This window comes from Diaporthe amygdali (assembly GCF_026229845.1).
Source record: "Diaporthe amygdali strain CAA958 chromosome Unknown NODE_26_length_719862_cov_65_716256, whole genome shotgun sequence".
Taxonomy (NCBI): Eukaryota; Fungi; Ascomycota; class Sordariomycetes; order Diaporthales; family Diaporthaceae; genus Diaporthe; species Diaporthe amygdali.
In genome coordinates, this window is record NW_026517046.1 from 326,206 (window position 1) to 353,064 (window position 26,859).

General features: G+C 53.5%; 7 protein-coding genes across 7 annotated transcripts; 4 read left to right on the forward strand and 3 right to left on the reverse strand.

Moving 5' to 3' along the window:
• Nucleotides 1–1,626: 1,626 nt before the first annotated feature.
• J7T55_010141 (uncharacterized protein) lies at nt 1,627–3,660 on the forward strand (the record flags this gene model as incomplete). Its single annotated transcript, XM_053131334.1, has 3 exons — nt 1,627–1,949; nt 2,005–2,012; nt 2,390–3,660. The coding sequence occupies 3 exons, from the start codon at nt 1,627–1,629 to the stop codon at nt 3,658–3,660; spliced, it is 1,602 nt and encodes a 533-aa protein (XP_052990567.1).
• Nucleotides 3,661–8,439: 4,779 nt separating this feature from the next.
• J7T55_010142 (uncharacterized protein) lies at nt 8,440–9,708 on the forward strand (the record flags this gene model as incomplete). Its single annotated transcript, XM_053131336.1, has 4 exons — nt 8,440–8,593; nt 8,704–8,860; nt 8,936–9,191; nt 9,373–9,708. The coding sequence occupies 4 exons, from the start codon at nt 8,440–8,442 to the stop codon at nt 9,706–9,708; spliced, it is 903 nt and encodes a 300-aa protein (XP_052990568.1).
• Nucleotides 9,709–10,640: 932 nt separating this feature from the next.
• Nucleotides 10,641–12,944, forward strand: J7T55_010143 (uncharacterized protein; the record flags this gene model as incomplete). The annotated part of the gene is made up of 2 exons (XM_053131337.1): nt 10,641–10,907; nt 11,028–12,944. 2 exons carry the CDS (start codon nt 10,641–10,643, stop codon nt 12,942–12,944), a joined length of 2,184 nt encoding a protein of 727 aa, XP_052990569.1.
• A 116-nt stretch (nt 12,945–13,060) lies between these two features.
• J7T55_010144 (uncharacterized protein) lies at nt 13,061–16,302 on the reverse strand (the record flags this gene model as incomplete). Its single annotated transcript, XM_053131338.1, has 5 exons — nt 13,061–13,128; nt 13,415–13,433; nt 13,496–15,964; nt 16,028–16,098; nt 16,155–16,302. 5 exons carry the CDS (start codon nt 16,300–16,302, stop codon nt 13,061–13,063), a joined length of 2,775 nt encoding a protein of 924 aa, XP_052990570.1.
• Nucleotides 16,303–16,961: 659 nt separating this feature from the next.
• J7T55_010145 (uncharacterized protein) lies at nt 16,962–18,245 on the forward strand (the record flags this gene model as incomplete). The annotated part of the gene is made up of 2 exons (XM_053131339.1): nt 16,962–17,024; nt 17,082–18,245. 2 exons carry the CDS (start codon nt 16,962–16,964, stop codon nt 18,243–18,245), a joined length of 1,227 nt encoding a protein of 408 aa, XP_052990571.1.
• A 501-nt stretch (nt 18,246–18,746) lies between these two features.
• On the reverse strand, nt 18,747–20,682 carry J7T55_010146 (sporulation-specific protein; the record flags this gene model as incomplete). The annotated part of the gene is made up of 6 exons (XM_053131340.1): nt 18,747–18,867; nt 18,936–19,013; nt 19,081–19,335; nt 19,389–19,480; nt 19,534–19,714; nt 19,769–20,682. 6 exons carry the CDS (start codon nt 20,680–20,682, stop codon nt 18,747–18,749), a joined length of 1,641 nt encoding a protein of 546 aa, XP_052990572.1.
• A 3,479-nt stretch (nt 20,683–24,161) lies between these two features.
• J7T55_010147 (NADPH-cytochrome P450 reductase) lies at nt 24,162–26,350 on the reverse strand (the record flags this gene model as incomplete). Its single annotated transcript, XM_053131341.1, has 3 exons — nt 24,162–24,179; nt 24,234–24,512; nt 24,569–26,350. The coding sequence occupies 3 exons, from the start codon at nt 26,348–26,350 to the stop codon at nt 24,162–24,164; spliced, it is 2,079 nt and encodes a 692-aa protein (XP_052990573.1).
• Nucleotides 26,351–26,859: the final 509 nt, after the last annotated feature.

A 26,859-nucleotide genomic window follows, 5' to 3' on the forward strand; every position in this document is an offset into this window, starting at 1 on the left:
TTCCTGTCCCCCACCTGCTTCTACTGCTCCTTGCAACCCTCACGAAGATTCGCAGTCAGAGGAATATAGCCTTGGCACAAATCGATCCGCGGGGTCTCCCTCACGACTTGTTGTTCCGCAGTCAGGGGCGCAGGCTTTCCGCAACGCACAGAGTAGGTAACATGTGTGTGTGAACGTGTGCGAGTATACGCGTGTGTATATGTGCATATATCCTGTCCGAGAAAGACTGATGACCGCATCAACGACAACATCTTCCAGCCTGCTAGGACTGGCCCACCAATACCCTCGCTCACTACATAGAGTATCCCCCCGGCCCTTGCACTACGACATACAGCGTACTACGTGCACATGGGAGTTGCGAGTTACGTGCAGGGGACTGCTGGTGGCATACAGGCATTGGATGTACCCTTGAATTAGCACCACACATCAGGATGGGCCAGGGGTGGTCCCTGGCATCCACTCCGCTCTCCAGACCATCTCAACCCTGAAGCACCCTTGTCTTGATCTTGGCTCCATCTCAATTGCTCCGTCCTCTTTAAGTCGCACAAAAGGCCTCGGACAACTAACACACGGTTCTTTATTTTCTATCTGGGCTGCTGCACCATTCTCGACCATGACATGGGTTCCGGGGATCCATAAGACAAAAGACCATAAACCACCGTTGCATCCTCTCTACTTTGCTCTCGATCCTGTCTGCGTGTAATTCTCTCCCAAGCACAGCAGCCCAGGCCTTTCCATAGCTTCCATGACATCCAGAGAGCTTCCTGGTGCTTCTACTGCAGCTCTCCGACACCCCAAAACACGACCACGAACACCTCCGCATGCCGTACCACTGAGACTTCAGGAGCCATCGACCTAGTATTACAGTGCACGTTTGCTCTGCCCGAGTGCTGGAACTGTGTGTCAGCTTCTGTCACCACCGGGACTCGACAGGACCTACCGGACCGAACCTGCCAGTCGCCCAACTCTTTTGAAATCGAGACATCCTTCCACTTGATGCCACCAGCCGGAGTTGTCGACCTTTCCTTGACGCGACATTGGCACGTGCAGAGACAGGTTTGCACGTCCAAGACCCACGACCAGGCCGCACAAACCTAGAAAGTTCGCCACCATCGACAGGCAGGCTCAGCCAGGCTCAGAGCAGGCCGTCGTCCTTCCCACCGCTATCCGTGTTCCCGAGTCCTGACCCTTTCAGCGCCTGAGGCAGTTCGCAGGAGAAGACGTGGAACGCCAGATCGATTCCAGGGTTTCTACCGCGCGGGATCGTGAGGGTGATTGCGTTGTCGAAGCGAGGGCAGGTGGTGATTTGGCCCAGGCGCTAAACCTCTTAGAATCATTTCCATGCAAACCCTACTCCATCATCGAGACATTTCGCATAATTCGTTCGGCCAACGCCGTGGCTGTTCAGACCTGGTGCGCTTCGCTCTTGACATTTCGTGGCCCAGGGCAGGCTCTGAAAGTCCTGCTTCCGGGTCAGTAGGAGACTACCCATCTCCGCCCATGTCAGGGTCTCCACCGATTCCACCCAGAGTAACTCAAGAGGCCGACGACCGAGTTCAGGGAGTGTACCAGACAGCCGGCCACGATGTGTATCGCGGAAGCTCGACGACACAAGCAGATTCGAGGATGTTGCCAGGAATATTGGCACCCGTCAGGCCTTACCAGCCAGAGCTCATGGAGCGCATGCCATACGCGTTCCCACGCCCAGAGAACCCAATGCAAAGACCCTTTGTGCCATATACGTCACAACACAGCCAGGTCATGTCGCAACCCCCGTACCTCCCTGCCCCTGGCCCAATTCCAGCACCTGGACCTATCCCAGGTTATCCCATCACTTCCAGGCCGCCGACGCAAGAGAGCCAGCAGTCATTTGCTTCGCCTAAGTCCCAAAGAAAGACGAAGGGGCACGTGGCGTCAGCTTGTGTGCCATGCAAGAAAGCCCATCTAAGGTGAGTGACCAGCAGCCTTGCATCGTGAAACGAGAAACGTACTAATTCATGTCAGATGCGACGGTACGTTCTAACCTTCCTTTCTCCACCTTGCGAGTCCCAACACTCGGGATGGGATCCAGGGCCAACGCGTCGAAGCATGTTGGAGCGAAAACGACGGTTTCGGCGAGGCCCTGCACTTGCATGAAACCTACATCAAGTAGTCCCAATCACGCAACACCAGGCAGGACTTCCTGACTCTTGTGGGAATCGCTCTAGATGTTCTCAAAGGCGTGAGATCTAGGCAGCTCATGCGAAAGGAGCAGTTCGAAGACGCCATGGAATAGCAAGTGCTACTGGACAGTTTTAGGCGGGCAGAGAACACTTGTTCTTCTGCTAGCAATCACTGCTGTACTAATTTGCATTCTGAGGAAGAAGCTGACTGACATCTATACGAACAGCCCAGAGGCCTTGCACAAGATGTATGCAGAACGGAAAGGAAGACGCCTGCGTCGACGTTCAACACAAGAAACGCGGTCGCCCACGGCTTCGAGATGATCATCGTGGTGCGGGATTCGACTCTAGACTCGGACAAAGTCAAGATCAGAGCTTGAGGCGACCATTGTCCCTGTACGCGCCACAGGGTTCTATGGGCTCAGGATTCGACGATTCCCTGAGACGAACGCAGTCATACCGGGTGCTGAAGTCCCAACCACCGGAGCCCTCAGCGCCTCGCTTCCTCGAACGAGGCTCCGCGAGCGGCGCGAACGTGTACCCCGCCCCCCTTGCCATCTCAACAACGCCGCCAGAGCCCGCAGCATTCCTGACTATGGACCTGGAGGTCGTAAAGGCTTCCAGTACATTCTTAGAAGCTACTGGCCGCCCGATCATACAGAGCCTGCGGATCACAGATTTGCTCGCTCAAGGAGATAGGGAGAAAATGGTGGCGCTCCAGCGGCAGATGCAAGAGGAGCAGGCACGGAGGGAACCCAACTACCTCCCGCCCATGTACGTGAAGCAGGAGGAGGAGAATGTACTTCGGTCGCTTGGGTTTAGCAGGGAGGAAATGGCCGGCTATTCCCTTGAGCTTCTAGAGAATCTCCGGTTCAACGACCAGGCAGGACAGCTTAGGAATTTGCCAGTGCGCCTGGGTCTCGCGAAGCGTGGGTCGATATACTTCATAGTCGTCGCGGTGAACACCAACACGGCCTTTCGAGGTTTTCAGCCACCGACGCCCTCACCACAAGGCCGAGACCCTCGGGATTTGGCGTACTCGTACCCGACGCCTCAAATGCCCTATCCGCAGCCAACACCTGTCTCAGCCACGTTCGATCATGGTCGAGGCAGATCAGCGAGCGATGTGGCATACCTCCCGAGACAGCCTGTAACTCCTGGGCAAATGATGCCGGGCTTGAGCCCTCGGCTGTCGTCGTCCTACGCCGCGTCGCCTAGCAGGCCGGACTATCCCGCCGGACAACCTGCCTACCAGATTCCTCGCAGCGAGTTGTCCGCAGCGCCACGCACTTCTCAGGCTCCAGGATATCAATTGCCTCCAATAAGGCAGCCGGCACAGTTTCAAACCCAGGCACAGACTCAACAGCCCCAGTATCACCAACAACCTCAACAGCATGGTGGTCCACCCGAGCAGGGCTGGCCTCGAGACGATAGGCAGAGGGTCCACATCGAAGGCCTGATTGACAGGCCGGATCCCGCTCATCGGCATCAAGGTTGAAAGCATCACGGCCATGTGCATTGCTGTTCGTGATTGTACAGAATCAAGCTGACCGGCGCTGTGGTGGGGATTCCCGTGGCGTGCTCGGATGACTACCTCTGCTCTTCTCCGGCGCGCCAAACGGCCTCACTGCTTCTCGTGCTTCTCGAGCTTCTCCGGCCCTCGCAGCTCCAGCTCCAGCGTGGCTCCATCGTTGGGCGGCACTCGTTGTTGAGCATCTGGGGGGTTGTTTCGGTGGGGCCGGGTTGAATTGTATCAGTACGGCATATATCGATTTGTTCCGCGCTCTATGGTCGTGTTCGTTAAAGATCGGGTCGCGAAGATACCATTGTGCGAGTTCTGCATCGGCTTTGTTTTGGCTGGGTGGGAAAAGGGTCCGGCCGGCTTGAGCGCATATTGCTAGCATAGAGGTGGACGTAGATGCCTTTCCGCGTGGGCCGGTGGTTTTCTGTTCTTGGGTCGTCGTCACCACAACACATCGCAGAGTTTGCCGGAGTTGCGGCTGGAGAGGTTACCCGGCCGGACCTTGCCATGATTTGGTTGGCGTTGGGACGTGAAGGCACATGTTGGTACCCGTTTTGTCGGCGGTCGTGGTAACACCTTAGACACCACGTTGCTTGGGGTTCACTCGTTCTTGACTATCAATTCTTCTTGCTGCCTTGTGTTCAGATTTCTTGGGATCCCGAGTGTGTTTTGTCTTGTTCAAGAGACCGAGTCCCAGTCGCTAGGATGTGTTGTACGTCAGAGCCAAGCCAAGGGATCAGATGGTGACCTAGAGGACGTATCCGTGCACGCGAGCGAGTGTTTGTCGGCGCATTGTCCGGCAGCAAGGACGTTGTACAGTGCAAGATCTTGCGGAAGCAAGTCTAAAGGGCAACTTGATCGGTGAGAGGATCTCAAGTAGTAGCCACGGGATGAAGGGCTCAAGCTCGTAGCCCATCCTGCATCGCGCAACACAACAGACACGTCGAGGAGGTCTGATCGGGTTGTGAGGGTTTGTAATTCATCAGAGAAAAAGATAGGAAGTAAGAAGGGAGGAGAAGGGGAAGAAAAGAGAGGAGAGGAAAGGAGAGAGAAGCAAGGCAGTAGGTAGGCAGTAAGTAGTTAAAGCAATCTGATTTAAGAATACTAGAGAAACATATAGCAATTTGGACAGGCACGCAAGGTTATTGTGGCTAGCTCCAAGAAACGAAACAAAAACGTCTGTGTTGAAGACAGTAACAAGTCGAGCCAGGGGGGCCGTGAGAGGAGGCACTTGCCCTTTTGCAGACCTGACAACCGAACTATTTACCTTGGTATCCATTTTCTCCTCCCTTTTGTATACTGCCCCGGACCCTACCCAACTCTCTTCTTATTACCACACGGACTACAGCCTGTCGGCCGACCTCCCCTCTCAGAGACATTTGACGCTGCAGAGGCTCACCTTTGGCATCGAAGACTTTCCTTCGTCTCGATGACTCTCTCAAAAAGGCTGGAAACAGTGCACGGGTCAGTCTTGGCTGTCCTCCATCTCTCCCCCTTCCTCCAGGGCCACCACACACACATGCACACACACACACACACACACACACATATGCGCCCACGCCACATACATGCGCCCATCTATCCGTTGGGAGGCTCGCCCCGTCAAGCCGCCGCGTCGCACCCAGCCCAGGCACCGCGCATGACAACAGCCCTGGGGTGGGTACGGAGTACGGAGTATAGGTAGGGGCTGTCACGTCTGTGGAACCTTTTTCCTCTTGGGGCGGGCAGCTGGTTGATCAGTGCAGCGCCAAGCACTGCATGGTGTGCATAAAATTCCCGAGACCTGGCCCAGTGGCCACCACCACCAGCCCAGCAACAGGCCCAGCACCACCACCAGCCCAGCTGCTAAGCATCGCGGCTCTTCTGGCACGGCCTCCTGCGGGCTCACAGGACAGGGCAGCTAACAGGCCGACAGGGCCGGACAGGCACTCAGCATCAGGGGGGGCCCCGGGTCGCAGGTTCGTCAAAACATCCCGATGGCCGCCTGTCAAGTGGGGCCAAGGGGTAAAAGGGCGGGCGGGCGGAAGAATTCGCCCACAACAGCATGCCTGTTACTGGTACAAGCCAGCACGTCAGCACGCACGCAGACCACCCACCCACCAAGTGATTGCAACACAACAAGCCTACCATACTACCACTCTAGTCTGCCAGCCGGCACTTGTCCCGTTCTGAACGGCCCGAGCTGGGAAAAGCTGGCGCTATTGGGAACAATATTGTCCGTGGGCCATCTAATATGGAAGGGCCCTGGGCGACACCTTAAATGAGCTCCTCTTAAACGAGCTAGCCATTGGATGAGGCTCTGAACTTTCCGACTTCCTTATTTCGGCCTCACTGCCAGATTCTGATGGGCTTCTGTTCCTCTCCTCTTTAAAATTCAGTCGCGACTCCATCCGCTGACGACTTCACCTGGGACCAGGGCTTCCAGGTAGGAGGGAGTCCCCGCGCCTGGGCAGGCGTTTTTCTCGCTGATCCTTTCCGCTTTGCCGTCCTCGCCCAGTATCAGCTTGACGCTCGCCTACCGTGGGAACTTTTATATAGCGCCACACCAGCACAAGATCAAGACAAGATGAGGTTTCAGGCGTGCAGAACTCGCATCGCGGCGCCACCTGGAGGAGACACTTCAAACGATTCAAGGGGGACATCGCGGGCTGTAGAAGCAGCCCTGCCCTTTTGTCCGCACTGGGGCGGAAAAGTGGTTCCGGTATTTGGGCGAGGGGCCGATCGTACCATTCTGTCGATGTGCTGAAACGCAATAATTGGCAGCTGTGAGGATCTGATAATCGCCATGCAGGCGATTTCAAAGCAGCAGCTGCTTTGTGTCCTATGTGGCTTGGCTGCAAGTGCAAGTGCAAGTGCAGGAAATTTCGGCCTCATACAACAGCTCAGTGGAGGGACTGCCCGGTCCTTTGGGGATAAAATTGGTGCCGCTCGCCACTGCAGCCACAGCTTGGCAGGCATACTACTCAACCCCGTGCCGAACTTCCTGGGTAAAATCCACGCGCTGTTTGTTGTCGAAATGAGGGTAGAAAACGCATGTTGGGAATCTGGAAATCTTCGCCCAGACGAAGCGACCGGTGTCTCCCCGTCCTGAATTGTGCATAGGAAATTCCTGGCCTGCAAAGTCGTGTTGATCAAGATCTCCATCACTTGGCTGCGCTTGGTAATTATCGGCACAAGGCGACCGGAAGTGTGCTTCTTTCCGTTATTACCGGACTTACCTTACCTATAAGGCTGTGCCTGCTTATTCGTGTGGGCTACGCTGGCAAGGTCGGGATCGTCGGCAACTCACCGTACAAGGCCCCCATGGCCGTCGAGGGAAAATAATTAGCAGACTTATTAGACCGGCTCGGAACTTCTACCAGAAGCAGCATAGAGCCAGGGCATGGAGCCAAGGCACGCGTATCGTGACCCTCGCACTTACGTCAGGGCTCCCTGCCGCCACCGTGGGGCAAGTGAGATCGCGAAGACTGCATCGACATTGCGTCCCAAGACTTCGATCAACACTGACGTGTGAATGGTAAGGAGCCGTGGTTGGGACGTCAGCCCAAAGAGCTCAGCCCTGAGACCTGAGTCTTGATTCTCTCTGACACGCGTTTCAGTGCGGCCTGAGAGCCAGTAAGTAATCCTCCGAAAGCGCTTCTGGTGTGGATGGCTTTTGTTATGCTTGAGAACAATGGGCATCTTCATTGCATGAAGATGTGAGATCTCAGACGAGGCCAAGATAGATAACGGGCCGTCTATCACAAGAGACCCTCGTTGGAAAGTACACACATGTTTAACAATACAAGGCGCTGGCTATCAGCTCTGCTATATATCCCGGGCAGCGTGAGGTAGCCGATGGAGAGAGTCGCTGACATGAAAGGGGACGTCGAAGTTCAGATCCTCAGCGAGCCCATAAGATGGGTCGTCACGGTCTGATTGAAGATCATCGGTGTACTGACAGGGCACGAGGCCGCGCTGGTGACATCTATCATTGAAGAGGCTCTGGGAATATTTGACCTCAAAAGGCTTGTTGCCATACATCACTAGCATTACACCAGGTTTCAGAATTACCGTAACGATATAAATAGGCACATTCCAAGTCGAGGTGACGAACCACGTCGAAGTTGCTGACCAGCATGAAGAGCACATTCGTGGACAGAAAACACCCTTTCAACAGGCTCACAACACGAAGTCAGCTGATCAATTTCAGGCTGCTGATATTCATCGCGCTTGTTCGCGGCAATCTCGCAAGAGCGCGTCCCGCCATATACGTCAACACTGGATTCACCTCGACGCAATGTATAGACTTACGGCGACACTTCTGGCAAAGCACAGCACGTAATCTGCAATGAATTGATAGCATTTGATAATAATTTTAATTATCTTTGAAGGTTAGGCACTTAGATTCACCCGTCTCGGCCAAATCTTGCCGCATATTGGCGAGGATTCCAACCACTCACCGCTCTTGCGCGGAGTCTTACAGAACTGCGAAACTTAGAACGAGTTGCCGTTTCTGGTATTACCTTTGTAGATTTAGGCTTTGATTGAGTCTGATACGAATGCGAAGCATAGGGTTGATTCGATGGAGGCTTCCTCAATGTAACACATGCCCCGCATTGTGATGTCGGCATGGGGCTTAATTCATGTCTACTTAAGGTGGTCATCAACCTTTTAGTGAGCTTACTACCGATCTCTGTTTTTAATGATTGAGTCTCCCACGACAATTACAATCCGAATTTTGATCTGGAGTCATATTAGGGCGTGTCGAACACTATGGCCACTGCGGTTTGCACTTCGACCTATGTTAACGACCATCACGATGTGAAAGCGCTCGTTAATTATCTGCCGGTGGACAAGAAGGACTTCGGTCCCGATGACATGCCCGCACCCAAGAAATTTGGCGACTTCATCGAGTCGAGCAGGTACAGTACGTCGCCCCGTTGCTAGCGAGACGAGACTCGGTCTCAGTAGCTCTTGGTCTGCTTGGGAATGCCCACGATGTTGTGAAAATCGACACTCTGACAGGAAATTGCACAGTGACATTCCACAATGCCAGAGGCAAGGAGGATTCATTCAAGCTGGACAGGAACGGCTTTGAGATCGTCACGCTCCCGGAAAAGGAGCGGGACATCTCCACCGACGACAAGATCAAGGAGGAGTTCTACCCCGAGTTGATAGAAGTCATCAAGAAGAGGTCTGCTCTCTTGAAGCCCTCCTGTCCTGAGTTGAGTGTCGAGTGAAACTGATGATCAGGGCTGGCTCCTTGCAGGACGGGCGCCTCGACTGTTGTGCCGTTCGCCCACGTCCTCCGCCGGACCGAGAACACGTTTTTCGCGGAGGCCGTGGACTCGGAGCGCTACAACCGCTTCTCTACTGTGTGGCCGCACAGTGACTTCTCCGTCGTGTACCCAGAGCGGCTGCCTTTTCTGAAAGACGCCATCCTTAACTATGATGGCATCCCCGAAGACAGACGAGATGAGCTGAAAGAGGCCGCGAAGACTGCCTCGCGGTGGGCCTTTGTGCAGGTGAGCTGAGAGTGTCTTCACCTTTCTTCTAGGACGGTGATACTCCGACAGGACATAACCAGATCTTTCCCGGGCTGCGTTGTGTGGATGGCTGCGTGCCCTCGCTATGCAGCGTCTTGGACCGAGAGCGAAATATGCCCTGATGTTTTCTGATCACTTGCTAACCCAGGATTTCGAATAGATGTGGAAGCCACTCAAGAAGCTGGAGCGCGACCCTCTTGCGCTCTGCGACTCGACAACTCTCAGCACTGGTGATTGGAGGTTTCGCCAGGCCGAGGATCCAAACATCTCGTACTCTCTCCTGGCTCACCCTGAGGAGGAGGAGAAGCATGCGTGGTACTACGTCCATGAGATGAAGCCGAACGAGATGTTTGTGTTCAAGGGGTGCGACAGCAGGCAGGGCGAGCCTGGGTTCACCGGGTATGCCGGGGCGCACACGGCGATTGTGCTCCCTGATTCCCAGGACAAGCCCCCTAGAGAGAGCATCGAGGCACGGTTCTTCTGTCTCTGGGAGTGAAGGTTAGAGTGATCGTAGTTGGAGTCAATCGTTTCACGAATGGGACTTGAAGGAAAAGGCATTCCTCGGCCAATTCGCCCTTACCTATGGGGCTCGGCTTCTTATATCTTGCTCAAGTAGACGCCTTCGTCATGACCGATTTCAAACCTACACTTGGTCTCCGTGATTGTATACTGTCAAAGTCACTGCGTATACATCTACCTACTGTACATACCTAGATGCGGTGCCCTATGTGCAGGTATTTACTTTCAGGGGATGAACCAAGGAGTCGGATAGAATATGCCACTGCGAGACTTTTGCTACCATTTATGTACCGATCTCGGCAAATGACATGAGACTACTGCCTTGTCATAATATCCTGACAGAATCCAATGGCCAACAGGAAAAGGGAAGGGAAAAAATGGAGGCGAACAAAGTAAGTTCGCGTTGCGTTGGAAGCTCCTGGAGACGATGGTATACGGGTAAGCAAAGGTAAAAGGGGGCGGTGTAGTTAAGTAATTCTGGACTGTGTAGGTGCCAAGGCAGGTGGTAGAAACAGGAAATGCACTGGGTGCAGTGCTGGCGGGCACAGCAGCTCCTACCTGGTCAGCCGTTTGCAAACGCGACTTCCTGACTTGCACGCTGCTTTATTACAAGGCTGCTCGCGTCACGGCAGGCGCGTCGGTGCAGATGCCTTGTTGAGCGACGACTTGGATACAAGACGGCAAATTGATACTGAGCACCAAATTGCTGCCTGTTTGTGTCTATTTTGTGCCGGTACGGTACAGCACCTTTGCAGCACATCTCTTCCTCTTCTCGTCGTCCACGGTCGCGGTAACACTTGTACATCCTTCCCCATGATAGTCGGCAACCAATTCCACCGTCTTTCATCAGCCTGATCATCTCCATTTGCCTCATGCGCCCGAGACCTGCCATGTCTGCAGCCTCCCGCGATGGCCGAACCAATGGACATTGACGGCCCTCGTGGCGTCAAGAGGAAGGCTGACCAAGTTGACGCGACCGCGCCACGGCGAATCAAAGCTCTTGACCCAGATGTCATCAACAAGATCGCAGCCGGCGAGATCATTGTTGCCCCTGTTCACGCACTCAAGGAGCTCATCGAAAATGCTGTTGATGCTGGCTCCACCGCCCTCGAGGTTCTGGCCAAAGATGGCGGCCTCAAGCTCCTCCAGATCACTGACAATGGCAGTGGCATAGATGTGTGTATTTGCATTCTCACTACACCCTTCATACGTTTCCCTCCTTTCCCAAGGCAGAACAGTTGCGCCCTTGAATTTCGATGATCGTGATGATTGAGCAAGTGTCTGACTGTTGTGTAGAAAGAAGACTTGCCCATCCTATGTGAGCGTTTCACCACATCCAAGCTGCAGACATTTGAGGACCTTTCCTCTATAGCAACATATGGATTCCGCGGAGAGGCTTTGGCAAGCATCAGTCACATAGCCCACCTGACAGTCACCACCAAAACCAAAGACTCGACTTGTGCGTGGCGTGCTCATTACGGCGGTGGCAAGCTTGAGCCCGCTAAGCCGGGACAGACCCCGGAGCCCAAGCCAGTGGCCGGCAGGAACGGTACCCAGATCACTGTCGAGGACTTGTTCTACAATGTGCCCACAAGGCGTCGTGCGTTTCGCTCAGCCTCCGACGAGTACAACAAGATCATCGACATGGTTGGTCGCTATGCCATCCACTGCAGCAATGTCGCCTTTTCCTGCAAAAAGCAAGGCGAATCATCTACAAGCATATCTGTGCCGGCGGCAGCCTCTGTCGTCGACCGTGTCCGTCAAATCTACGGTGCTAGCGTCGCCAACGAGCTGGTCGAATATTCTACCTCAGATGATCGTTGGGGCTTCAAAGCCGAAGGATACGCCACAAATGCGAATTATCATATAAAGAAGACGACATTCCTTCTCTTCATAAACCACCGCTGTGTTGAGTCCACAAACATCAGAAAAGCGATTGAGCAGACATATGCAGCATTCCTGCCGAAGAGTGGTCATCCTTTCGTGTACCTAAGCCTCGAAATTGATCCTGGGCGGGTTGATGTCAACGTGCATCCGACGAAACGAGAAGTCAATTTTCTCAATGAGGATGAGATTATTAATGCTGTCTGTGAGCATATCCGCAGTAAACTCGCAGCAGTCGACCAGAGCCGGACGTTCATGACACAAACGCTGCTTCCAGGTGCGGAATGGGCATCCGCGCAGAAACAGGCCGAAGACGCTGCAACGCCGTCATCTACAAGCCGTGCCTCCGGGAAAAAGACACGTTATGAAAACAGTCTCGTCAGAACAGACACCAATCTCCGCAAGATAACAAGCATGTTCGCCCAAGCCGAAGGGTCACACTCCACACCTGGAGACTCCAGTGCAGCGCCAACCACTGCTCCCGACGCCCAACCACCCGAAGCCATCGAATACGAGGTGAATGATCGCGAACAAGTACCGTGCCGCCTCGCCAGTGTCCGGGAGCTGCGCGCTGATGTCCGAGATGACATGCACCACGAGCTTACCGAAGTTCTTGCGACGCATACCTTTGTCGGAGTTGTCGACGAGCGGCGCCGGCTGGCAGCCATACAAGGCGGCGTCAAGCTTTATCTTATTGACTATGGTCGCGCATGCTTCGAATATTTTTATCAGGTCGGGTTGACTGACTTTGGAAATTTTGGAGTTGTCAAATTCAGTCCTTCTTTAGATCTCCGTGCTGTTCTGCGAATAGCAGCGGAGCATGAGAAGGAGAACTGCTCTACCCCAGAGGATGATTTTGATGTGGAAGAGGTCGTCGATCTGGTATCAAAACAGCTTATTGAGCGTCGCGAGATGCTACTGGAGTATTTCTCGTTCGAGATCTCTCCTGCCGGAGAGCTCATCAGCATACCATTGCTTGTGAAGGGCTACACCCCGTCCATGGCGAAGCTGCCAAATTTCCTGCTTCGACTAGGCCCGCACGTTGATTGGACTGAGGAGGGGGCTTGCTTCGAGACTTTTCTGAAGGAGTTGGCATCGCTCTATGTGCCCGAGGTGCTACCACCAATGCCAAGTGAGGCCGAGGCAGCCGCTGCGGAAGAGATTGACGAGGAGGTTAAAGCAAGGAGAAAGCACGTCCGCTGGGCTGTCGAGCATGTCTTCTTTCCCGCATTCAAGGCTCGACTCGTGGCAACAAACAGCCTGATGAAGGATGGCGCATTGGAGGTTGCCAATCTGAAGGGCTTGTACAGAGTGTTTGAACGATGTTGATTTAGACGCTATTTGCCTCCATGTCAGATGTCCTACCATACTCCCCGCGGCATGTAGCTTATGATCACACATAAACCTGTGCGCATTGCAAGATGAGCCTATAATCATGGCTGTCATTACTCAATGAGTAGCCCAATGAACATGACCTTGTTCATGATCTGCAGCGCATCGTGTCTCCTGCTGCCTGTTACATGACCTAATCAGTATAGACATATTCTGCCTGGTCAAGACCATGTGTTTGACAATATTACTTCCGCAAGAGTCAGGCTGGATGCGGACGTTGGCACCCGCAAAGACTTCTGAAAAGTCATTTCCATTCGTCTATGGTTTCATTTCGGTACCTGAATGAAGCTCACTCCTGCGGCCCCAACCTGAAGAGCCCCCCGAATACTGTACAGTAATAGGCCCCCCACGGCCCCTCATCCGACCTATCCGCGTTATGTAAACGTGCCCAGGTTAAGTTTATTTACCGTCTTCCCACTCCGGGTTCTGCCATTTAATGTTAGCTAATTGCAAATATCGGAAAAGAGTATGGGCCATGATCAACGTACCTTCTTGAGAATTACAAGACCCTCGAGCACATTGCTCACGCTGATGTATTCCTCGTCCTCGAGCTCCGCCCGCTCGCCGTATCCCAGCAGTACAGGGGTGCTCTGCGTCTGCCACCCAGTGATGGTCTTAGGGCGACCAGCTTGGCCGACGACATCAACCGCCTGACCAACGCGGACGTTGACTGTTAGGGGCTTGAGGTTCTCGTCAAGCGTGACGAGGAAGCGTGGGTGCATGGCGGTAACCAAAAAGTACAAGAGATAGTGAGAGTTCTTGGTGATGAATTGCTTAGCGTCAATCATGGCGACGAGCACAGCTAGTAGACCCGCACATGAGACCCGCGACAGGATCTGTCGGTCAGTGTGGAAGGGGCTGAGTGACATGGTACCCTTGCCCATGTGCAGGAGACCTTGAGCAATTCGTACCATGAACAGTGACTCCTTCTCACGGTGGTAGTAACTTGCCAATTGCCGGAGCAGTTGCGCTAACCTGGCATTGTTTGTACCGGCACCGAGCAGGCCCATGGCAAAGATGGCGTTGATCGCAACGTCGTTATCGTTGTCGTGACTGTATCGTGAGAGGGTGTCGTAGACTTTCATCTGAGGATTGCTTGGACTGATCAAGCCCATGGCCAGAGGAACGGCGCGGCGAATGTTGGGCTCACCATAGTGCATCAGATGGCCGAACTGGCGAAGCACCATCTCCTGGCCAACTTCTTCGCCCATGGCAAGCAAGCCGAGGCCAAGTACGGCGTAAGATTGCACCAACTCATCTCCCTTCTTCTCGTCAGACTCCTCCATGTGCTCATTGCACATGTGCAGGAGCTCTTGGATCTTCAGCACAGCGCCAGTGCCTGCCCAAGCACATATCTCAGCCAGAACGGCGGTGGGCTTCGCTGCAGGGTGGTCGATAGCCTTGAGTGTCTCCAGAATAACATCTACTTCTTCTTGCTTGCCGAAGAAAAGCAGGCCAAGTCCCAGAGCCAGGAATCGTGTCCATTTGTCCTTCAACTGGTTCTGACGCTCGTCATCCAGCAAAGTCGTGATGATTGCTTCTGTCACGTCTGGGTGAGATGTGCCGACGAAAATCAGACCGCAGGCCAACGCTGCCATGGCTGAAATCTGCATATCCTGTGTTGTGTCGTTAATGATAGGCAGAAGCTTCTCAAGCAGCTCTTCCTTGTTAGAGCCGGCGTATGTCAGGCCAAGTCCCATGATCGAAGCAACACGGATGAGAGGGTTGGAGTGCTCGAGCTTTTCGGGCTCTCCAAGCAGGGCCATGACAGGCTCCGAGTCCATCTTCACGCCGGCGTTCATGATTCCGATAGCAAGCATAGCGCCCGCAACGATTTGCGGCTCCTCAGAGTATGTGTATTTGTCGATCTTGTCGAGGCCATTCTCGACATCCCAAAGGAGCAGAGTTCCCAATGATGCAACTGTTGACATCATGCCTTCGTCCTTGGTCTTCCACACCCAGCTGTTAGTGTCTTTGTCAACCAGCATCATCTTGTCGTTGCCGAAGCCAGCATTCACGAAGGCATTGACAAATCCTGCAGCCAGATTGTGACGAGCGGAGTCCAGGTTGGTCATCCCAGCCACACGGCTGCTCTCAAGATGGCTCTTGTAAATGTCCTCGGTCGTCTTGGGGTCGAGAATGTTAAGCTCCTTGCCAAGCGTCTTGAAGTGCTCTGACAAACGAAGATTGCTGAGACTCTCTTGCACTTCGGGATCCTCATCCTCCGAGTCAAGGAATATCCTCTGCCGCGCGATCAGGAACGCCAACTGCTTCTTCAGTGTGGGGTCCGTAGCTGCCTCGAAGTCTGCCTTGATCTGCTCCGTATCATTGAGACGGATCGCCAGGACCATGGCCTGTGTGTATTGGTTGTATTCCTTGTATATGTCATGAGCGACACGAAGGAACAGCTCGTTGTCTGGATATGTCAGAAGGTTGACCATAGAGACCATGTACAAGCAAACTCTGGAGTAAGTCTCTTCGTCGATGAACTCCGGAAGCTTTTCAATGATCTCCAGCTCGCTCATCAGATCAACCGCATCGGCCTCCGCGTTGCTCTTAAGAAATAGAGGCACTAGGGACAGCGCCAGATCCACCAAGTCGGAGGTGGTTTCCTCGGCTGTGATCCTCTTGGCGTAGACCTCTCCGATCTCCAGAGCCAGATGCCGTACATACTCATGCCCCCAGGAGCCAATGTCCTGCGTTGGTGCCAACAGCCTGTACTTTAAAGTATCTTGTCGGTCTTCATCTGAGAAAGTCATGCCGATCACGGACAGCACGTCAGCCAATGAGTTCTTGTCGTCGCCTGCTGGCCAATTCTCGTATAGGTCGGTCATGGTCTCGTAGTGGGGTCGGAGAAACTTCAGCGGCTTCGGGACAGCGGTCATGGATGATGTGGATGTCTTGATGAAGTTCTTCATGGCCTCCAAGGCTGGTTTGTAGAGGGACGAGTCGGGCTCCTGGTGTGATCGGTCAGCACTGGTTGATCCCAACATGGAGAAAGGCATGCGGGGTGGACATACCGTCAAGCGCTCAACGAGCATGTCGAGCTCGCTCTTGAGTTGTTGGTCTTCCTCACTGAGCTCTTCTGTAGCTAAAAGATTTGACAGGTCAGTATGCGGTTGCAAGTAATGGGATGGCGGCGCATACTGTCATCCTTGTCGTCGGCCTTCTTTCCATTCGCAAGAGGCTTGCCATCCTTATCCTTCTCCTTGAGAACATCATCAGGCTTGCCATTCTCAACCGCCTTGCCCTTTCCCTTGTCGGCGGCAGTAGGCTTGTCGCTGTCTTGAGCCATGATGGATGTAGGCTGGGGTTAAGAGGCACGCTGCAGCTTTAGGGTCGGCGCAGACGGAATTTGCGTCAACTGGCGCCTAGAGAAGCCAGGAAGGAGAATTGATGGTCGCAAAGAGGGAGTGAAGAGATTCGGAGGATTCGCGTCTCGGTATATGTGGTGTCCAAGAGCGGCCGGAGACTGTTGGTGGATGGAGTGAAGTGATGTTGATGTTAGTGCTGGAAGCTTCGTAGAGTGCCAGCCCGCAGCTTAGCTCCCGGACCTGGTTCATTACGCGAGTCTCTGCCGCCTGGAGATGGCAAGCAAGGTCATCATCCAGACACGGCTAAGCAGGGGGGGCCCACCTCGCCGCGGGCTGGCAGGGCTGGTCAGTGCGCCCCTGTCGATGGATATCTAATCATTGATAAGATAAGCCGCAACTTTATCCCACCACACATGTAAATTTCAGAGGGACTTGGTGATCGCAACGCGAGTACTGTACGCTTCATGGCCATGCTGACAGACAATTTTTGGCTGTATTCGACCTCTTGAACCCGCCATCTACCATTATCCTGAGATTTGGGACACGAACAAGTCTCATATTTGCCTAATAGCCCTACAGATTTCGCACCCGAGTCAAGGGGAGGCCTACCTATCCGCACCATTAGGAACAGTCCGTCATCATGAAGTTGGACACGAAGGCCATGCGCCACCTCGCGCCTGAGGATTGGCGGGTCCTCACAGCAGTAGGCTGCTCATTCCCCCATGTGTATCCGCTTGTATTCTGACCAAGTGACGACCAGGTAGAAACGGGCTCGAAAAACCACGAGATCGTCCCGACACCCATGATTGACAAGATTGCCCGCCTGCGCGGTGGCAGCAGCGGCGTGCACAAGTCCATATCGAATCTTGCCAAGGTCGGGCTCATCGCCCGGGTGAAAGAAGCAAAATACGACGGCTACCGCCTGACATACGGCGGGCTGGACTACCTCTCGTTGCACGCCTACTCCTCCAAAAAACAGATATACAGCGTGGGCAGCCGGGTAGGTGTAGGCAAGGAGAGCGACATCATGATGGTGGCGGACGACAGAGGGCAGCAGAAAATATTGAAAATACACAGGCTGGGGCGCATCTCGTTCCGCACGGTCAAGACGAACCGAGATTATCTGAAGAAACGGCAAGGCGGCTCGTGGATGTATCTGTCAAGATTGTCGGCCATGAAAGAGTTCGCCTTCATGCAGGCTCTGAGGGAGGAGGGGTTCCCAGTACCTGAGCCAATCGCGCAGTCAAGACACACCATTCTCATGTCATTCATCGACGATTCCTACCCATTACGACAAATATCAGCCGTTCCCGACCCAGCAGGCCTGTACGCGGAACTTATTGCCATGATTCTACGGCTAGCAAAACACGGACTGATTCATGGCGACTTCAACGAATTCAATATTCTCATCAAGGAGGAAAGGGCTGACGACGATGGCGAGGGAGACTCTGCAGAGGCTGCTGTGACACTGACACCCATTCTCATTGACTTCCCACAAATGATCTCAATGGACCACCAGAACGCCGAGATGTACTTTGATCGAGATGTGAACTGCCTCAAGCGATTCTTCGAGAGGAGGTTTCATTTTACGAGCACTGAGCCTGGTCCTTTCTATAAAGATGCGAGAAAGACCGTGGGCCAAGATGGCGCCAGGAAGATCGACGTTGCGGTGGAGGCTTCGGGATTCACGAAGAAGATGTCAAAGGACCTCGAAGCCGCCATAAGAGAGCAGGCCGAATCGAAAGACGAGGGTGGGGATAATGTGTCTGGAGACGAAGGTCTAGACTCGGAGGACGAGGCCGACACGAGTGCGGACGAGGGTGAGCCTGATGGTGAAGCCGGCCAGGATCCCGAGGTTCAGGGAGGAACCCTAGACGGGAAGCTGGACGGCATGGGAAAATTAGACATCAAAGATACTTCATGAGGCCAAAAGCATCACCAAATTGAAAACTTGGAGCACCAATTTGTGGCTTTGATCCCGGCAGGCTGCCAAGACTTTTCATTGCACAGCACTCAGAGCAGTCACTTGTGAATTTTGGGCACCCGCTTTTTCTATCAACGACTTCCATGAATGTATATTGCCGGTTGGCGATCCTGCTGCTACAGCAAGGTCCAGACAACGGAAAGTGATATGGTACAGAAGACAAGATGGGCGGTGATGAATGTACTGATCTTCCCTGCTTTAACTGCTAGAAAGCAGATCCTTCATGCGAGGTGGACAGCCTCTTGCGTTAAGGGACATACTTGCGATGATAAGACCAGAGTTTAAGAGAGGACACCAAAATTGCGGACCCTGCTGACATCGAACAACCTCCACAAGCCCTTGGGATAAGGCTGATGCTGAAAATTATGCCGGGAGTGCTGACGTCGAAAGAGCGTGGTCCAAAGTGTGTGAAGTATGATGGCCAGAAAGGATGGGTTTCCTCTAGACAGCTTCCTTCTTGATGATGGGAGATGACTGCGACTTGTGGTTGGTAGGCGAGTCAACAATCGTCACACCCTCATCGGCAGATCCATCATCCGAAGAAGACGCGACTGCGCTCTGTCTGTGTGAAATAATCAGCAAAAAGGAAAAGGCATTCATTTGAGGCCAGGCCAGGGCGAAAAGTCCTACTGATGAATTCGACCCTTCGCCATGTTCGTGTTTCCGCTCTTGGCAGTGAGAACAGGACGATGGGGAGCTCCAGGAGCACTGTGAAGTACATGTCAGCTTCTACAAGACAATCAATATGTGAAGGATTCATTTTGGCGCGACTAACCTGGCAAAGCGGGGAGTGCGACCCCAGCTGGGCTGCGTGTTGTAAATAGAAGGGTTGATGCCGACAGCCATGGTTCCGTATGCGCCGATGTTGTACTCGTTGGTGCGGTACTGGCGACGCTCGGCGGTGACGCGCTTCAGCTCCTTCTGAGAAGGCGTATCAGCGTAGCGAACCTGCATCAGGAAGCACTCATCGCCAATGGCCTGGCCATGGTAGCGCTTGATGACCTCCTCACAAACTTCGCGACTCTCAAAACTGTGATGGTTGGTCAGATATTTTTGATGCCAGAGTCTTGAGAGACGACTTACCGGGCAAATCCAACGCCGCGGCTGTTGCCCATACTGTCGCGAAGAATCTTGCTAGAAATGATCTGGTAGGGATCGAAGATTGCGACAAGTTGCTGCTAAATGTTAGCACTATGGAGGCTCCAAGTCCGGGAAAGGAAATACTAACCGCCTCTGTGACAGACTTTGGCAAGTTCGAGATGTACAGGTTGGTTGATTCATCGTCTCCCTCAGCCTTGAGGCGAGCGTTAAAGCTCTCCCTTGCAAAGCCAACTTCGTAGCCAAGAAGATAGAAGGCCTGGATGCACTTTTCGGAGTCACGGACATTCTTGAACTTGGCAAAGCCGAAACTGCAAAGGTCAGAGACTTGATATGAAGAACCCGAAAATGTGAAGGGTACTTACCCCTTGCAGGCTCCGGTAGTAGTGTCAATGATTGCCTTGCTCTGCTCAACCTCACCGAAACGGGAGGCATACTTCAGCAGAAGCTCATCATCGGTGGTTGGGTGCAGGCCACGGATGTAAACATTCTTGTTGCCCTCGATGCGGTTTTCCAAACACTGGTCCAAGGTCTTGCGCTGCTCTGGGGTAGTGAAGACAGCGGGCACAGCAGGGAGGATAACGGGCTCCTGGTCGACAAGAGCACGGAGCTCAGCCTCTGCAACTCGCTTTCCCTTGGAGTTGACAGGACCAAGGGTTCCAGACACGGCAAGCTGCTGGGGGGACGGAGTGGTGTAGCTCGAGCGGTCGGCAGAAATGACCCGGGGAGCAGAGTGTCGGTCTCCCATGCCTCCAAAGAAAGGAGTACCCGGGGTAGACTCGGTCGCAGTGGTGGAGTAGGATCCTCTGCGGTTGTCCAGTCCAGGCAGGTCACGAAGTCCGCGCTCGATCCGGTCACCATAGGAGGCTGCTCGACCAGGAGTGTAAGGGACCATGTAGGTGCCATAGCCGCCAGGAACGCCACTCTGATGCATGTAGTGACTGGCAGAGACACCAGGGCCGTAGATAGAGTCGGAGACTTGGGCCATTCCCATGTTGTAAGGAGCCTGAATGTGAGCTCCATAGCCAGAGTAGACAACCGAAGCGTCAGTGGGCATGTAGCCGCTGGGAGGAATGGCAACAGGCGCAGCGCCCTGAGGAACGTTATTATTAGCCAGGCCGAGAGCGCCGAAAGAACTGACAAGACCGCCAAGGGTGTCATGATGGGAAGCTGGGTAGTGAATGCCACGAGGTCCGGCAACGTCATGAGCTCCTTGGGCAGCCATGTAAGCAGCTCCGACTGCGTGGCGGGGGCCCTGATTGTTGGCATCGGAAGCCATAGTGGCGTGGTTGTGGTAAGACATTGTGGTTTCTACAGAGTTAATTGTCAGCGCTGAGTATCGTACATGTTGTGGATCATGGGGTTAAATCGGAGGAGAAGTTAGACACGTTGCCTAGGAAAGCCAGGAGCAGCGTTTCATGTGGAGACGAAGAGGCTAGTTGAAGGTGAAATGTGACATTTGGATTAAGCCAAGCTTGAGAAAGCATTGCTTAAACCACAACACCATGGGATTCGACCAAAACAACGATGTGAATGGTCAAGCACAACGGGGAAGTCTTTCTCAGGCCTGAGGCATTACCATTGCGATGGGAAAAGGCAACGAAGAAACTCACCTTGATTGGTAGTATCGATGAGGATGCTGTCAAAGCTGTACAGAAAATAGTCAGTAAGAGTAAACGAAAGATACAGCAACGATGCTGGCTGGATCAATTTGCTGGGTTGTTTCGATCTGAGAGGATTCAAAGTGAAGTGTTTGGACCAAGCTTTTGTGGCAGGCTTCAGAAGGAGTGCGAGGTTGTGTGAAGAGGAGCAGGCAAAGAAATTGGGCAAGGTTTTCCGAGGAGCCCTGCAGTGGTTGAAAGATTGAAGGCTGTGTAGCGATAGCCAAAGCAGAAAGGCATCGAAGTCAGATCACCTAAAGATGAAATAGGACTGACCTTGCCGTCGTCAAGCCACCCCGCAACTGAGCTGAAAAGATCAGATGAATCGAGACAGGCACAATGATGAACGACAGAGCTGGCAACCTGGGGATGGTATGTTGGCGTCAAAGGGGGGGGTTGGGATGAAGCGAGTGGTATGGGGGTAGGAATGGAGCTATGAAGCAAGCTGGTTGAGTGATCGATCTGTGATGCTGGTGATCAAGGGAAGAAGAGGAAAAGAAGACAAACCTCAGCGAGACAGGAAGAGATACTGAAAAGACAGACTGCCCCAGAGCACAGATAACACTGATTTCGACAGAGAAGCTGCGAGGCGCGATATGTGGAAGGAGGACAGAGGCCGATGGAGACGCGAGTGCAGGTACAGGTCAGCCTTCGAGGCACGCAGGCAGCTACCCAGGCAAAGTAATGAATGCTGAAATTCCTCGAAGAAGGAGTCACCGTAGAGCAGAAAGAATGTGAAATGATTGCCCCAACGATTGGCTGATCACAGTTGTTGAAAGTAACGATCGAAGATCGAGGTAGGCACGATATTGGATGAAGGTAGCCAGAACCCAGAGATGACAGTCATTGGATGGAGTGTTGAGGTAGGGCGTGGCCACTGACTTGGGACCATCAGACGTTGTAAGAAAACGCAGTTCACCCCAGAGGAGAGCGAATAAGAAACAGCTGGAGGTTTCACTGCTCAGATCCCAATATTGGACGTCCTGTAAAAGAGAGCAAGAGGCAACTTGGTCAGAAAACTGCTCAAAGTCCGTAGGAACCAACAGGAAAGGACAATTCACCTCATTTGTTCTTTCCACTCTCAGCACCGATCCCTTAACTACCTACAAGACATGTCAACAACCCTTACACTCCGCAGCTTCCTAGTTATCAGCGGGATGGAGGTGAATGTCTACCTGAATTAAAGTCTTCGATGTCCGTAATTGACCTGGTCAGCGTGGTTTCCCAAGTCGGGCCGCAGAACCCAACACACCGGACTCTGCAACTCTGCGACTTCAAGCAGCTATGCACGCCTTCCAAATGTACAATCTCTCTGCGTCCAAGAGAAGTTGAGGGGCCTTGCCGGCAGAGGTAGAGGCCCTTCTTATACAAAGTCTGGTTGTCTGAATCGTGGGTCATGTGTAGTGGGAGTTTCCAAGGCCCAACAAACCGGTGTACAAATGCCAGCGAAGATATCTAAACAATAACAATATTGACAGGCCGGCGAGAAGAACGTCATGTGGACTACCGTCGATGCTTTGCTTGGCCCTCACAGCGGCCACTGAGGAGTCCAGACTCAAGCCCAAGCCTGAAGGGGGGAGCAACAGTGTCAAGAAAGGAGACGCGCCGAGGCAGCAGAAAGACAGGGCCTTTATGGGCCATTGCAGACCAACAAGGCATTCGCCGACCCTCGACGGCCAACATGCAAGAAACCACCATATCCCGCCCTTTGCTCTACCCTTTTCCGCAAGCTAGTAAACGGCAGGACTGAATTGAAAACGAAGGACGAGGCTAGAGGTGAACGGGCCTCCTGCCAGCCAGAAACGCGGGACGCGAAAAGGTGAAAAAGGAAAAAAGGAACTGAGGCAGGCGCGGCACGACACAAACGTCAACATGCTTCTCCCCCCTCCGGCAACCGGGTCCAATAGAGCGTGCGGCGCAACGTGGCTTCCAGAAAAATGACAATTGACATTGTCGATCAAGTCGCAAATCTCAGGGTCCCCCCTTGGGAAGGCGAGACACTTTCTTGGAAGCATGCGAGGCAGCTCCAGAACATCTCGGGAGATGACGCGGGTGCGGGCGAGGCTCACGTCCCTGTCTCCATTTGTCTTACTCCTGCCTCTCTGACTGGGCCTGCCATGTCTCGTCGCATGCTCAACGCGAAGGGGGCCCGCCGAGGCGACCTAGCTCATGGACTCGAAGAGCGAACTTCAAGCCCAGCACGTATCAGGGCTGATCGAGGCGGCGTCCTCCTCCGCGCATTCGTCCACCAGCCTCTGGGACCACATGGTCCAGCAGGATGGTCAGCACCCATCGTTCGCCCCCGCGATGCAGTCGGCCACGAAACATCCTGTAGATTGGCGATGAACGGCGGCGTGAAATTATAGAGTACTCGACTTGATTGTCGTCTTCGGGCTGCCGGTGCAAACAAACCTTACCAACCTCGTCGCGAGCTGCATGAAGAAAAAGCAAACGGCACCTCCTCGGTGCGTGCGTTTCCATGGCGGCAGAGCGGTCGTTTGCCCCAATCTTTCATATCTGCAAACACGTATCGGGCCAAACGGCCTCGTGCTACAATTTCGGACAACCAAGGCTGTGGCTATTGTGGTATTCCGGGGATATCTCGACGTCATCGGAGCAACTCGTACAAGCTCGTGGTCAAATGAACTAGAAATAGCTCGGAACCGATTTCGGCTACCCCGGTCTGTCGATCCGGGCGAGGCCGGTCGGTCGTCGAAAATGCCCGGGGCCGACTGTTGCTCATCAGATTGGTTGTTTGACAATTTAACATTGGCTTCTACGAGAATTGAAGACGAGAATAGATGATAGCTTGAATACCTGTTCCACACAAAAAAGTATGGTTAGTGCTTGGGTCTTGCAGGGTCGTCTTCGAGCATTGTCCGGTGGTCCAGCAAGAGATAAGGTATTAACAAGTGGTATTTGTGTTATGAACGTCGGCAAACACATCGTTCTTTCTAGGCTTGCTGAATTTCAATAAAATTTGAAATATGCCAGACTCCTGTATCCCTATCAAACCATGCCATTCGACCAGATATAACCCTGGGACAAATGGTCTCCGTCCGCTTTACAGAAAATGCGACCAAAGCTTGCTGACTCTCTATGACCAGACATCCTCCTGTGAAATTTGTTAGCATATGTTCTGCTGGGGATGACCACTGCTCAGACGTACCTGGTATTGGTTTGCAGCCCTCATGTTCTTCACAATTTCCTCCGCCTTGGCCTCTGACACACCCCTGTGCTCAGAAATTATCTGTGCCAGGACGGTGTTGACCTCACGGGCCATGTTTGCAGCATCACCACAGACGTAGAAGTAGGCCTTCTTCTCGAGGAGCTCGTTGATCTCCTTGCCCTGCTGCTTGAGGAGATGCTGCACGTAGACCTTGTTCGGCCCCTCCCTTGAGAACGCAGTGTGCATGACAAATTGGTCACCCATGGCCTTCTTGTATTGCTGTAGACTGTCAGTACGGAGGTATTCATACACACACACATGATACAACTACTTACTTCCCACTCGGACTCATACATGAAGTCCTCGCTTCGCTTGCGACAGCCAAAGAAGAGAATGGTCTTGCCAATAGCCTGGCCATCCTCGGCTTCCTTTGCCCTCTCCTGGACAAATCCGCGGAACGGAGCGACACCAGTGCCAGGTCCAATCATGATGATTGGCTTTGAAGGATCAGAGGGCAGCTTGAAATTGGAGTGGCGCACGTGCACAGGAACGTGAATGCCATCATACTTGTTGCGGGGACCAGTAAGCTCGTAAGTAGCACCAAAGGGCTCAGGGTTTGGATCGCCATTTTGCTTCTGCTTCAGAGCGAGGAGATAGTTGGTAGCAACACCTCGGAATGGGTCTTCTCGGCCGGGAAGAACCTGTGTCTCGACGACAGCAGTGATAGAAATTTTCTTGGGCTGCACCATTGCAGACGAGGAGATAGAGTAGTAACGGGGCTGCAGCTTGGTGATGCCTTCAATGAAACAAGAGAATGGGACATTGGTCCACTGCTGGCCGTTTCCAACCTTTTCAAGGACCCTGGCAATGTTGAGATGCTGAGCGCTGACCTTCTCATGAAAGTAATCTTTGTCACCACCGAGCTTAGTCATTTCAGCCTTGGAGTCCTCGTCAGGGGCGAACGCCGACAGGGTAGCCAGGAATTGACGGGAGACTGGGGCACAGATTTCCATGTGGTAACGAACGATAGCATCGAATGTAGTTGGGGTGGGGAAGGGGACCTTTGCTGTGGGCTCCAGCGCCTTGACGCTGATGACTTGATCGCGCTTTTCGGAAAGCCCCAGTATGTTGACCAGACGATCGACCTCTGCACCGGGGTTGGTAGGCCAGACGGCTATGTGATCACCGGTCTGGTAGCTCAGGTTGGAACCACTGACATCGACTTCCATGTGCAGGCAGTTTCGATCCTTGACAGAAAACAGCTCGTGAGATTCGACAATAGGGGCAATGTAGGGGTTGTGCGCGTTGAAAGGTCCCTTGGCAGTGCCCTCGAGATGCATCTTGTTGGGTTCTCCCAGATAGACCTCATGCGAGTCCTTGGTCAGACCCTCACGTTCAATGATGCTGAAAATCGGCTCATACACAGCCTCGCGCTCTTCCAGTCCCATCTTCTCAGACAGGGCAGTCCACATGGGCTCCTTCCAGGCGAGGAAGTCTTCCTCCATGGTGCCGGCTCCGTCGTCGCCTTCGCCGGGCTCACCGATCCTGTAGGCGCCAAGCTTCTCGAGGGCCTTGTTGACGTTGCGAACCATGGAGTTGTAGTGCTCATAGGTGTTGTTACCGAGACCAAATGCGACGAAGTTAAGGTTGCTCAGAGGGGGGTCGTTGCTCTCAGAGAATGACACGTCCTCCCCGGTGATGAACTCATAGAAGTCTACAGCATTGTCCGTGGGCTCGCCCTCACCGTATGTGGCCAGAACAAACATGACGACCTTGTCGTTAGGGATAGCGTCGAGGTTCTCATAGTCATAGTCCTCGAGGTCAGCAACCATAGTCTCGAGCCCGAACCTACTCTTGCCTTCCTTGGCAAGCCTCGAGGCGTAGTCCTCGGCGGTTCCGGTCTGAGATCCGTAGAAAATGATGCAGTTCTTCCCACTCTCCTCCATCTTCTCCAGAATGTTCCTGGTCTTTCCGGCCTTGGCGGCATTTCCGTTGGCGAATGAGTTGGCATATGGGTCTTTGGTGACTCCCCAGTATTTACCCTTTGTGAAGTATGCAATTGTCCCGAGGAGGATCGCGGCAAGGACAACAATGTCCAGAGTGTCGAGTTCAGCCATGTTGGCGACCAGTGCCCGAGGCACGCGTGCTAAGCCAATGGCGCTGCGACTGTGGTGCTGAGGAGGCTGTAAAGCTTACTGTTAGCCAGTGCGCGAGAACGAAGCCATCATGAGTGGTTGTGGGAACTGACCTTGGGCGTCCTGGGGCACCGGGTAGGGCAGCGGATGGTGTGAGGTGTTTAGAACAGGAAGAGGACGGAAGATGGCGCGCAACCTCTGGGTGGCTCGCGGCGCCAAGAGCTTCGTTGGGATAGATAGCTCGTGCGGAAGGGCCCGGGGTTGTCGTCTGTGGCAGGATTGCCGGCTGATGACCCTCGAGGGAAGATGACACGGTCAGCCACCAACACTGCGGTCGAGGGGGGGGAAGTCGCCTTGCAGAGTACAACAAGGTTTTATAAGGGCCGGGAACGAAGGAGACAGCGCAGCGTGTTGGGATTCAAACGTGGCGTCGGAGTGGAGGAGAACGAGAAGGGAACGGGGGCAGCGATAAGTGATAACGGGCTTTTCGT